This window comes from Durio zibethinus, chromosome 4 (assembly GCF_047325235.1).
Source record: "Durio zibethinus cultivar Kanyao isolate XHJ-2024 chromosome 4, ASM4732523v1, whole genome shotgun sequence".
In the NCBI taxonomy this organism is placed as follows: domain Eukaryota; kingdom Viridiplantae; phylum Streptophyta; class Magnoliopsida; order Malvales; family Malvaceae; genus Durio; species Durio zibethinus.
This window is the reverse complement of record NC_143165.1, coordinates 6,556,914-6,570,106: the sequence shown is the minus strand read 5'-3', so window position 1 is coordinate 6,570,106 and position 13,193 is coordinate 6,556,914. Positions and strand designations below refer to the sequence as shown.

Sequence of the window (13,193 nt, the reverse complement as noted above, 5' to 3'; positions counted from 1 at the left end):
TATAAAATTCATAACTCATTTTTAGGATCATGTTATTCCCCATTCATGATTCTACAATATCCTACTTTAATGAGTTAACAAGGATTTATCATTTTTGATAACATATCATTACAATCTCAAAGTTAATTCTAATATCAAATGTCATGATTCATTTTAATTTATAAAATATTATACATTTTAATATCGTTAAATCTTATAATTTTATCCAACAAAAAATATCTTACAAATTTCAAATGATGTAAATATATTTATTTCAAAACTAACTCTAATACACAACCGTCTGATACACAATCGATATAGGCTTTAATTGAATATGACTTTTCAGATGCTACTCTCTGATCCCCTCGCCATGCTTGAGTGTCGTGAAACTATTAGGACAAACGAAAGCTAACGTATGATATAGTATCTAATATAGTGGCAGCAGGTGGATGTCAAACCGAATCTAACCTGCGGAGAGCGTAGGAGATAAAACTGGTGTCTCTCTAGGACCATGACATAACCCGTGTATAAAACTTTTGCTATATGTAAGATCCTAACTCCTGAATCTAATGTACACAACCTTACCTCACATTTTCACCGAAGACTAGTCTCAAATAAAAAATATATATAAATAAAAAATACTCTCAAAAAAAATATAAAAAATACTGTGAGGAAGCTCATTTTTCAGGAGGGCCATTTATTAGACTCGAATAGCAAACACTTCCATATCAAGTATAATTTTAAAATCACGCATTCCTAAAACGAATGACCAAAACAAAACTAGTAGAACAACTCGTTGACAATGCTCAAAGTGTTCCTATTTGCACAAGATGCGGCCCAATGTTCACCAACAAAGATGATCTCTGAGCCAGTTTATTCTGCTCTCGGGACTTGCAAGTGAGTACCAATGATAACGTTATAAATAGCAAACATTCCTCAAATTGACTCAGTTACATATTGAGAACCTGCCAGTCAAAATCTCAAGATGTGACTTTCGGTTTCGTTTTCTGTTTTTTAGCCTCCAATGAAGTGAGGCCCGTGCCTAATCCAACAGGCGCTTGTTCTTCTTCCTTAGACGTTGATGCATCTTTTTTGGCATCAACTGGACCATTTGGATGATGGCCATTTGCTTCCCTCCTTTCTCCTGCTTCCTCACCATCTCCTGCCTCTGGAGTCACCCCCAAGTTGATCATGTTAATGAGCTGAGTTAATGGGGGCACAGCTTGGACTGGTATCCCATGTGAGCGAGTTGCAAGACCCCTAGCAGCAGCTTTCTTCCGTATTTCTGCTGCTGCACGAGCTGCTCTTTCATCAAATCCCCTTCCTCGAGGTAGAGTCTCGCCAATCATTGCTGCATTAAGGGACTTGTTGAAAGAAGCACTGGAACTCCCAGATCCTCCAGCTGCAGCAGCAGCTTGGAATGCATGTATTATATCCGGATGGGCCTGTCATGCCAAATCATGAATCAGGAAAACAAAAAGGTTGAGAACCCATGCTTCATTGGAGATGTCAGATGGCTAACCATATAGCAAAGAAATAACACAGTTTTTCTCAGATCTGACAAATTAATTTGCTGAAAAGGGCAGCCGGAGCAAAAACACGAAAAGAGGCTGTCTAAAGCTAGAAAAGGCTTTCTAAATAAGCTCTGATAGCAGTTGCCTTAGCGAACTGACAAAGTGAAAGGTAAGGAAGGAAAATCAGGGTGATTAAATTACCTTCAAGATATCAATTGCCTTTTGAGCAGAAGCAGCATTTAAAGCTTGACCTTTCTGCTTTTGAGCATTCATCTGTCAATACAAAATTAGCAACTTCAGAAACGAGAAAGAATAAATATAAATAGAGTTACTCTTACTAAGATTCTTTTTCAACCTAATCAGACCCTTAAGTATAGATTGATATCACACAATAATTGCAGGACCATTCACATACCTCACGAATCTTAAATGTCTTCACCCAATTCTGGGAGTCTCTTGTTCTTGAGTCCTCCTCACCAAGCTGTTTTACGAGAATGTCATAGGTTTTCTTTTCATGCTGTGCACCAAAACCAATAATAAGTTGAATGAATCTTATTTAAACCTATTTGTAATAGAAAACATATTATTCTTCCAGAAACACATGCCTGGTGAGAAAGTTTGAAGGCACCCATACAATTGAATGCAATTGCAAGGGCATGATAGCATACAGCTGTTTGAATATGTTCCTCGCCTAGCAGCCTTTCATTCTTTTTCAAGGCTTCTTGCAGATAGCGAAGTGCCGTGTTCATTTTGCCAATATCTTGATACATCATTGCAACATTTATGAAAGTTGCAGCAACATCAGGATGATCCGGGCCAGAAGATAGGCTTAGCAAAAGCAATGCCCTGGACATGTGCCGTAATGCTAGCTCTGTCTGGTTGAGGCCATGGTAGAAGAGAGCCATATTGCCATAACTGCAGCAGGATAGTTGCAAATTAAGTTGAATTAGACCCATGTAAGGGTAAAAATTTTCTATAAACAAAGTTAATAATACTATTATAGCAATAGCAATTGAGATAAACCCAGATTACCAAATGAACCCATTATACATAATATTTTTATATATAAATGAAGAACATAGAGCAAAGAACACATGCCTATGAGCAGTATCAGGGTGGTCCAAACCCAAGCAACGTTCATTTATAATAAGTTCTTTGTGCTGTTGCATTATGGCCCCAGCCATATCTCCTGCATGATACAAGACCATAGCAAGGTACCTGAAAATATGGAAGTTAAACTATTTAGACAAGATTGGAGGTCAGAACATTGTCAGCACTCCACCCATATTAAAAAAAATTGTCTAAGTTTTGAAGGATAATGCAACAATTGCTTTAAATGGTGAATTATCTCAATGGTTTGTTCAAGTACATAAAGCAAAATATACAAAACCCGAAGTACCATTATATATATAATATTTAAAATATTAAGGATAAAAAATGATTAGAAAACAAAAATCAGTAAAAGTTTTGAGTTGTGATAACTACCGACAGCAATTTGCAACCTCCCGATGCATTGGCCCAGTGACCTGAAATCAATTGAGGAGATCATGAAAAACAGACATTTAAGAATTCTTAACAGCAGGGAATGGCCTAACTTACCTGTTGAAGAATTGAAAATGCCTCTGAAAACATTGTGTACGCTTCAGTAAGCATGCCCTAAGAGAATCATTGAAACACAACAGCTTATTCAACTTGTTATAATAAATATTTTACATTCTATGTAATTAAACCAATACAATTCAACCATAAACCCATTTGCAATTACAGAAAACTTGACCCTTTTCCTTACATAACATACTTATAATACTTCATTGTTTATGAATGAAAAAGGAAATACAGTGCTTACTTCCGCTAATTGGACCTTTCCCATCTCTACAAGATCTTTAGCTTCTGAACATACAGGTACTGAATGCTTCACTACAGGTTGGAGATTCAAAATATCTATCGTTTGAAAAGGTATTGCAGTGTTAAAATCATACTTGCTAGCAGCAATAGTAATTCCCACCTGTATAGATCAGAAACCCATTCATGTAAGCAGTTGACACATTAGAAGATCTAGCTTCATATTATCAGAAAATTCAAGAATAATATAAAGTTGCAGTGTAAATTATTTGGCACAAATTAATTAACATTATTAAGGGTGGAAGGTTTACAAAGGTTGTGTAAGGTAGCCCAAGCTAGAATCACCCCACCTTCAAACTGACAAGCATATGTCATCAAGTACAATTCAAAAAGAGAAGCATAATGATGGAAACTACCACTAACAACAATATGTACTTTGTTCCTGACACAAGATGCATCTCCTATGAAAAATCCATCACAGGATGGACCAGCTATGTAAACAAATAAAAAAATAAGAAAATTCTGAAGGTCTTTTACACAGAGCAAAAACTGGCATAGAAGCAATCATTCATCAACAAATAACAAGGACAAATGTACAAGAAGCAACTTGTCAAATAAAAAAAAGCAAATTGAAAGAACTCATTAATTACCTTTTGACATAGATTTCGCAAGACAGAGACTTTCTTCACTCGTAATCTTGTATCCTCTGGCAACTCAAACTACAGAAGGAAAAATACAGCAGCAAACATATAGTATAAACTAATGTGCGAATGTACAATATATTCAGAGATCAAACAAAACCCAGATTAACATATCTTGTTTCAATGTGGCACTAATAGAGGGATGTGCAACTGACATTCATAATACGATAGTATCCCTTCCCTACAGATGAAATGGTCTACCTGATTTATAGGATATCCATACAAAAAAAAAAAAAAAAAAACTTAATACCTGATATTTCAGTTTTGCAAATTTCTGAATGTCAGACCATAGAGTTTCTGAGCTAACATTCATATAAGAAGAAATATTCTTCCTTGCAGAAGCTTTGCCCTTCCATCTGGAATGTCCCCTCGACGTCTTGCCTGAAGATTGATGACTTGCTTGCTCCTGCAAATATTTTGAACATAAATACAGAACTCAGGAAATCTATTCCAGTCTAGATTTATCATCATTGTAGAATACAGGTGCAAAATTTACAAGTTAAGGCTTGTAAACAACTATTTCCCCTTAAAAAAAAATGGATTTGGATCATTGACACACTAAACATTGTATGCTATAACTCATGCAAAACAGTTTACATTAAAGTAACTTGGGATGAAAGTCATCTAGATTAACCATACTTTCTTTTGGTTTTTGGACTGTATGCTAGAAGTTAATTTTGCAGTAAGCGCTTGGCAACTTCCAAAGAAACAGTTCAAAAAATGTGAGACTGCTGGTCCAAGATCATGATCCTCTGTATCTCTCAAAACATCCTGCATAACCAGAAATGGATGGCAAGAGACGCAATTACCATTACCAAATAAAAATTTGACAATAGAAATTTCAAAAATGCAGAAGGCATCATCTAAACAGGAATAGATGTTTACGTAGACAAGAAAATGATCTCACCTTAAGGATGTGCTTTGCTGACCGGACTACAGTCTCATTAGAACAAAGATCCCATAGATGAGGTAGATGTTTGGTCCCATTAGCAACCTGTAAAATTATGTGTTAAAATGCCTGATTGACTAATAAAAATATCAAATTCAATGGATCTATAATTGTGATCTAAGGTAAATTTTCTATTCACTCATCGGCTTTTATTTTCTAATGCCAAAAAAGCAAAACTATCAAATAACAACTGACATATAACACATAAAGCTTACTTTTCCGATGTACCGAATGTTAATTCCATGTGCATGGAGTGCTTCTGTTAATGTCTGGCCGTCCATGGGTGAAACCTCCAGCGTGCAAAGATCTTGTATAAACTTCGGAAGTATAACATCTAGAAGATAAGAACTAGCTTTCCGCACATTTTCTTCATCAGCTACTATCTCCTGGTGTCCGCAAAGGAAAAGATCTAAGAGAATCCATGCTTTGGCAGTATTGTAAAGAAAGGAAAGTTGCAGGCTAGGAAACTCACCTCTTGACTCCCAGCCAATTTAAATTCGGTAAAGACATTGGGGTTAAATAATATCTCATGTGTTTCACAGCTTTTAACAGATGCAGAAGTGCATTCTTTTTCAGCCTTGTGTTTATCTTCCTTGGTTACACCCTGTGGTCAGAGGAAGAGAAATTACTTGACACACGAGCACAGTCACATCTTACATGTTAAACAGTCTGAAATATTTTTTACAGCCAAAGTTATTAGATAATAGAACTTATCATAACTAAACATTTACATTCAATGCCCAAATTTCATACCTTACATGGGCATGTTACCATTCACAACCAATGCCTTAATCCACTTAAAATGAAAAAATAGATATAAAATGCGTACAACCATTTCAAAATTTCCACCAGATCAATAACATGCATAAGAATTCCAATTGCCACTTAACTTTGCAGAAAATACATAATGCTTTGACTAACTCAAAGAACACTCAAGACACTTTTTAAAAAGTTGTGGGGGTATATTGGCAAATATGACAACAAATAAAAAAAGAGCGTATAGGAGAGTTCTTTATATACCCAAACAGTGTATATAGAAAAAAAAATGCAACAGCTTAGATAACTATCCTCATTATGAGAGCCTTGCCTGATTGTCATCAGAAGTTGCAGCTTCATGGCCCTCTGTACCCACCGGTGCTTCAACACCAGCAACCTTTGAAGAATCAGTTGCCATATTAGCCAATCCCTCAGAATTAAGCTCAGATTTTGAGTCCTCTGCAGCTTGAGCCTTCTCCAATTAAGCAAGAAAACATCAGATATTGAGCAATTCAAACAAGTTGTAAATTGATGTTAATGTAAGAATATATTACCTGGCAAAAGGCAGTAATTAATTCTGGTCTCAATATACAGAATCGGGATCCAGGACCAGTATAATTTGCATCACGAGGAGTTGCTCTCATCAAATCCAGAAGATAATGCCTAATACAAAAATGAAATTAAGAGGGAGAAGGAAATGGAAAAGAAAAGAAAGCCAAGGATGACAATGTGGCTAAGCACAACTTGAAACATGCAAAATTTTTGAGCGCATATAATAAAAAAATATATCTCTCTCAGAAGAGAAATATTCCTCAAATAGAATGCCATTAGCTAATCTCATCTATGTGTGACTATCTATTAGGGCTGTAAGGTAAATAAGTTTCCTATGACTACAAACTTAAAGGAAACGAAACTAATAGCAAGAGGACTATGAATAAAAATGGGATGAAGTTGGTGAAGAGTTAGCAAATTGCAACACTAAAGCAAAAGAAAGAGTTGGATAATTAGAAATGTCAAAACAAAAAGTCATAAGGAAATCATAACGAAATGGGTATCACAAAAATGCTAAGGAAATCAAGAGAAGATTGTGAGTTCATCTTAATATAATAAAGTCTAAACCATTGAAAACTAAAATATAATACAGCTCATTAACTTGCAAACCTCGAGAAAATTCAATCACCTGTCATCACTGCCAACAATGCCCTTGCATTCCACTGGAGCAGCCAATTTGAAAACATTTCCAGATGCATCAAATACCGTATGTTCCTTCAAATGAAGGCGTTTAGCAGCTTCTAGTACCTAAAGAAACATAGAAGTCAGCGCCCTCCACAAGAACATTAATTCTTTTCGAAGTATTTAAGAATGTGACAAAGAAATTTAAACTTAATAAAATGAAATATACAAGTTGAAAGAAATTGATGCTCTACCAAAAGAGACAATTACTCCACAAACATGCCACATGAACCTGACAATTTTATGTTCAGTAGGAAACATAAAATTTCATATTTTCTCACCTTTGAATGAAAATCTTCATTCCAGCAAACTTTTTTGCCATTGTCAACGGATCCATAAAGGAGAGAATCTGATTTATCCCCTTGAAGAATGCCAGGTAAGACACTCTGCAAAAGCATAGGGTCACAAAATTTAAGAGCAAATAAAAAACAGACAAAAAAGAAAGAGGAATTAGGCTGAAGAAGGAACACCACTCCAGCAAACAACTTCTCCCTAAAATAGCAAAGAAAGGTGTCTTCACCTGAGCCACCACTCTATGACCCCTGTAATCAATTATGGCCATGGCAAGGTTATGTAGTCCAGCGACATCAGCTTCCTGATATGCCTTTGTGCCTTTCAAATCATTATTTGCAGAGGCATATGTAGCCTGTTCACTCTCAGCCAATGATGTCTCAACAGAACCTAGAGCTGATTCTTTTACACTATAACTGTCCCCTATAATTGATCCATCACATCTTTCCCCATTTGAACCCATGCTATTATCTCCATGCAACATTTCATTAGCAACCCTTTCAGATGAACAAAACAAAGTGGCTTCATGTCTGCTTTGATCATTTGAATTGGTATCTACTGCACATTTCTTGGACAATTGATCCAGATCCGCATCCACAGCAAAACTGAAGAATATGTTGTTGTGAACATACCTGAAATAAAAAGAAAACTTAATACCAAGTTTATCTCAATTTTAGGGAAAAATAAGAAAGTAAAATGAAAAAAATAAAGGAGTACATATTATAAATATGTATGTGACTGAAATAAAATTATGAGACAGAACATGGAGGACAGAATAAATGATATACAAACTGCTAAGAGAAGCCTAAGACTAAGAACCTTCAAACAATATAAAAAAATGAAGAGATTCAAGGTGAAATGGGATGGCATCACTCCTCGGAGAAACCATCAATAACTACTGTTTTGAAGGGCAATGCATGAAACAACACTGTTTGCAAAGCATCCTGCAAATCCCAATTAAGATAAAAAATTACAAACAAATGCGGAGTTCTTTTATGGAAAACTAACATGTGAAAGCACTCTGGATCAGTTGGATTTATGGGTGGTATACATCTGTTGATGACTCCAACAGCACCACTAATTGCTGCATCAACAAAGTCTGATGTTACTTTATAAAGAGCCCTATCTCGCAGGATCCTGCAACAAAATTATCTCCATAATAAGCAGAAACTCTACAAAGATTGCCAACAGCTTAAAGCTGTGAATCAGTGGAATGCATGCGCATGGATAAAAGAACAATATCACCCATGATATGCTAATTTTAACTTCAAACTATAAAATACTGCCTTTCATACTTTGCAACCTTCAAAAGAAAACATGCTAGGTTAATTTATTTTGCAGTCCTTAGTCTTAAGATTACAACATATGGAACAAGTATGGGATGAAACTTCTTAATTTCCGTTCAATAACACATTAATTCTAAATTTTGGGCCTTATTATCTCAAGATCACAACAGTTAACTTGTATCAGATTAAAAACACTAAATTTCCTTTCGGTATGACATGTTAAATCTGAATTTTTGGTCCAGTATGTATCTATTAGAGTGCATAAGCATATAAAAAATGTTATTCACACCTAATATATTGTTATCAAGGTGAATAATAAGCACTACAATGATTACATACATGCAGCTAAACATTCCAACATTTTATATTACAAAGAAAATATAATAAATAATTTTTATTACTTGCTAATTGTTAGATAATAAGAACTGTAAAGCTAAAAACTAATTAGGTTCTTCAAAAAAAAAAATTTGACAATTAGGAGTTATAAACATTCCAGAATATTAATTATAAGGAGGTTGATGGTATTATGTACCTTTCTTGAGGAGTTGTATGTGGAAATTCTCGACAAGACTGCAATTCTTCATTCCAATCTCTTTGCATGCCAATCAACTCACTCCCATATGAAAGAGTCAATGCATCCTCCGACCTGGCAGCATCGCGTTTGTGATCTGACAACAGCACAAGCAATAGAATCAACTTAATGGATCAAACTGTAACATTAACTTTTAACCTCTAAACCATAAACCCTAATGCTAAAGGAAAGGAAAACATGTCATCCCTCCAAGGATCCTGCCAAATGCCACTTAACCTCAAAATACCATACCACTGCTGCAACTCACATCCTTAAATTTGTTATTTAAAAAAAAAAAAGATGAAATATACTCTTACTGCAAAAACTTCAACCAAGCATACCAAAAAAAGATTAAGAGAAAACGGACACATAAAAGTGTACCCTCCATATCAGAGTGCTCATTCTACTATTTCCTTTTTAGAAGCTAAACACTGAAATAACTTTAGGAAGTCAAAGTTACCAGGAACAGGATATAATTCCAGCCATGAATTTGGCGGCAACAGAGATTGAACATTTTCAAAAGGATGTGCAGTAGCCTTCCGCTCCAAAATCTCACGGAAAGCTTCATTACAAGTACACAAAAGGAAACAATTATTCAAGAAAAGTAAATGGTACTAGAAAATTTCAACCTTTAACACCAGTTATGAGATTTTTTACATATTCTGTTACCTTTTTTGAACTTAGAGCTAATTTTCTGCAGGAGTCCAATGAGACTTGTTGCTTCAGAACCAGCTTTGCTTGGTCTTGGGTCAAGAACATTCCCTGTGCTTGAATTGACATAAAACATCTTTGTGGTTCCCGTAATACAGTATTGGCTACCCTCTAATGTTACTATATCCAAATAGATCAAATCCCCTACAAGCCTGTCTCCAACAAAGTTACAATGTGTTGTTAATACTCATTCAACATTAATGTCAAAACTCATTCAACAAAAAAAAAGCTCAAGAAATAGGTGAAGCACAGAAGTATTTTAAAGAAAAGAAATATCAGCATTTTACCTTCGATAGCTTGGTGGAGGATTGAAGGATGAAAAAACAACACTCTCAACACATTTGATCTCCTTTGAAGATGAAGATAACAATTTACCTAACGATCCGGCAACATCCTCCATAAAGCCGAGGCCATCAAGCTCTGAAACGTCAGTTCTTGCAGCATCTGGATAAAAATAAAATTGAAAATTAAAATCCAAAACTTTATAAGATAGTAAAACAAAGAAAATATGTGACATGGATAGTGACTTAAGGTCCAATTTCAAACCTCCTGAATTTGGAGCTTTACTTTGTGTATTCTCATACTGCAGCGCAAGCGATGTTGAGAGTGAGGCATGAAGTGTAGAAAGGGAAAGCAACTCTCTCGTGCGGTGAACATGAGCTCTGATAGATCTATCATCATATAAAGCTGCCACACTATTTCAGTTTAGAGTGCACATATAAACCTTAAAACCATAAAATGGAAAAAAAAATGTCAGTATACCAGCAACCATCTCCAAGGAGCAGCCACCAATAGTAATGTCAGCTACTTCAGAAATTTCATTATAATCTTCTAAATGATGAGTTAAACCATCTTTAACGTGCAGCAGTAAATCATAGCATGTGAAGTAACAGGTCTCTGGAGCATCAAGAAGGAACTGTCGTATGTCCATGACAGAATCTCCAGGATTCAGCTGCATATTCAAATAATCAATTCAGCAATTTAAACAACATCAGTAATAAGGTATGTATGTGAATAGAGAATTCACGTTTTAATTGTAACCCAATGAGAAATAATCCACACACAAATGTGTATGCACGGCCACCCATAGAAACACACAACTGCAAACCAGAGAAAGAGAGAGAGACAGAAGAGATAGTTTCATAATAAAGTTCGCTCACTTGCAGCTCAAGCTTTTCGCCACTTAGTGTTTTAACAGACACTGGATAAAGATGAAGGTCACCTGCATTAGCATAGAATAAAAGAAAAAGGCGAGTCAACAGCAATCTAGGAAGCATTCATCAGAACCCTACAACAGACTAAATTTAGATATTATACAAACAACAGCAACAAGACATTGTTAACGTAAGCTGGATACATTTAAAACATATAACGGTACTAATAATGAAGATTCATCTGTTTAAAATTGTTTGAGGAAACATGTTTATCAACAATTTCTCAGACTTTCGAAAAATACACCTGTAAACACATATAAATGATTGAAATGTATGACATAATTATTGTTTCTAGATGTATGAAAATATTGAAGCTCCTCATCTAAAACATTATGCTATAAATTTCTTGAAAAGGGAAATAGTCATAAGATTTTTGAGGTGATAGGGATATGCCAATAAAATGCCATCATAGTGAAAATAATAATTTGGAATGACACATGCAAATCCACCTTGCTTTGGTTGGCTTGACGTTTGCAAAGTTTCATGCTCTGTCAACTCTGACTTGGGACCAGACGATTCGACCATGTCTGGAATTCCATTAGAGTCAACTTTCAGAGTCTCAGAAGCAATTACATTATCCTTCAAGACAGTATCAGATGATACAGCTTGCTCTGAAACAGTTGATGAATTGTGTGACCCTCTCCGGTTCCTTCCCTTGTTAGATTTGCCTGCCATTTGCACGAACCTGATACCAATACCTATTTATCAGCATATAAAGAGTTCAGAAAAGTTCTACAACGATTGGCTGCTTTACACACAAACAAATATTATGTCTAACTGTGTATAATGCCCTTTTTTTCTAATTTTAAAAAGAATATAAATAATATGCTGTGAATTCTATTCAAACACTGGATATAGTAGAAGGAAGAAAAAAAAAGGAATTTTCAAAACTTGTACAGTCAGAATGCAGAGTTAAACACCCAAAGCACTATTATCACATTGAAATAAGGCAATGATACACTAGCATGAACGCCCATAAACCAAATATATAATATGGCAATCTAAAGTATGACATGATGACGTGAGACAAATATGATATGAATAAAAGACATTTAAGGTGATGCGATTTAAAATTTTAGCAATAACTATATACGGATTTAACAAAACCAAAAAAATAAATTTCATGTTTTGACACCCAATTTTCGTGTATAGCATGACAAGAACACAAGAATTTCAATATTTTATACGACACCAATACACGATGTCTCATATATATCATACAATGGTACCACAGAGGTTGAACTCTAAAAGAAAACATTTTTTAAAGAAAAAGAGAACTCCTATATTCACCTAATAAAAGGCAAACTCGATATAAATCAATCTTATAGTAATCAGTAAAAGCAGGACATTAAAATTTTGATATATACATAATTATTTATGTACAAAAGCGACCAATATCATATTCTATATGGGTGACCACCAAAATGGTGAAATATGGAAAATGAGAGCCAAAATACCCGCAACAAAAAAAGAAAGAAAGAAACTTCAATCCCCAAACCACTAAAATTGTGGGTTGCAACTCAGGTTAATTTTTCAGAATTATACACACACGCAAAAGATAATAAGACAAAAAAGAAAAGATGAAGTTTCCATTTCCTTGTGGTACCATCCAAACAGTAGAGTGAAATGAGAAAAGAAAATTATTACCAAGAAACTTCAATCTCAATCGCAAACGATAAACACTGTCTTTGTGTTTTTTAAGAACAAAAAGGAAAAGCGGAGGTTTTAGAAGAGGAAGCAGAAAGAGGGCAGTGGCGGCGGCGGCGAAATTTTGGCCGAGCACTGAAATTATTTGTTCATTTCATTTTGATTAGTACTGTTATTATATAGGATAGGAGTGCGACTTAGGACTTAAGAGTAGTAGTGAAACCCAATCTTCTTGGGCTTCTATTGGGCCTTTTCTTTGTTAGGTATTTCTTTTTTTGGTTTCTTGCAAATAAGCAAATTGCAATTTTTTTTTTTTTGAAATATTGACATATTTCAATGAGGCCTTTATTAGGAATCATATATTGATCAATTTAGAGAATAAGCCACAAGTATAGCTAGTAGTGTTTGTGTTTGATAACTTATTAGCTATTACACTATTCAATGCTATAGTTGTAATATTTTTTATAATATAATATTATATATAATTTAATAAAAATAA

The 13,193-nt window shown here is 34.8% G+C and overlaps 1 protein-coding gene across 4 annotated transcripts; it reads right to left on the bottom strand.

Annotated features, from left to right (window-relative positions):
• Positions 1-647: 647 nt before the first annotated feature.
• On the bottom strand, positions 648-12,845 carry LOC111286982 (clustered mitochondria protein-like). Of its 4 annotated transcripts, none has more exons than XM_089759300.1 (29): positions 12,695-12,845; positions 11,497-11,745; positions 10,994-11,055; positions 10,596-10,785; positions 10,380-10,504; positions 10,121-10,277; positions 9,792-9,985; positions 9,583-9,684; positions 9,084-9,219; positions 8,274-8,402; positions 7,495-7,897; positions 7,256-7,360; positions 6,922-7,040; positions 6,296-6,404; positions 6,073-6,213; positions 5,458-5,589; positions 5,201-5,371; positions 4,944-5,030; positions 4,676-4,807; positions 4,287-4,442; positions 3,986-4,054; positions 3,340-3,498; positions 3,093-3,149; positions 2,979-3,019; positions 2,592-2,711; positions 2,099-2,408; positions 1,909-2,010; positions 1,695-1,766; positions 648-1,424 (listed from the first exon to the last, which is right to left on the bottom strand). In XM_089759300.1, exons 6-29 carry the CDS (start codon positions 10,231-10,233, stop codon positions 960-962), a joined length of 3,624 nt encoding a protein of 1,207 aa, XP_089615426.1. In that variant the 5' UTR covers positions 10,234-10,277; positions 10,380-10,504; positions 10,596-10,785; positions 10,994-11,055; positions 11,497-11,745; positions 12,695-12,845; the 3' UTR covers positions 648-959. The 4 variants fall into 4 exon arrangements, with proteins under 4 accessions (XP_089615426.1, XP_022732841.2, XP_089615427.1 ...); XM_022877106.2 differs by having other exon boundaries at positions 10,380-10,520; positions 11,497-11,732; XM_089759301.1 differs by having other exon boundaries at positions 11,497-11,732.
• Positions 12,846-13,193: the final 348 nt, after the last annotated feature.

Excerpts from the sequence above, each read along its gene's own strand:
- LOC111286982 (XM_022877106.2), bottom strand. The coding sequence starts at position 11,722 with ATGGCAGGCAAATCTAACAAGGGAAGGAACCGGAGAGGGTCACACAAT. Across the intron at positions 10,521-10,595 it reads CTCCTTGGAGATGGTTGCTG|CTTTATATGATGATAGATCT; the intron begins GTATACTGACAT and ends ATAGTGTGGCAG. Across the intron at positions 3,150-3,339 it reads GAAAGGTCCAATTAGCGGAA|GGCATGCTTACTGAAGCGTA; the intron begins GTAAGCACTGTA and ends TGATTCTCTTAG.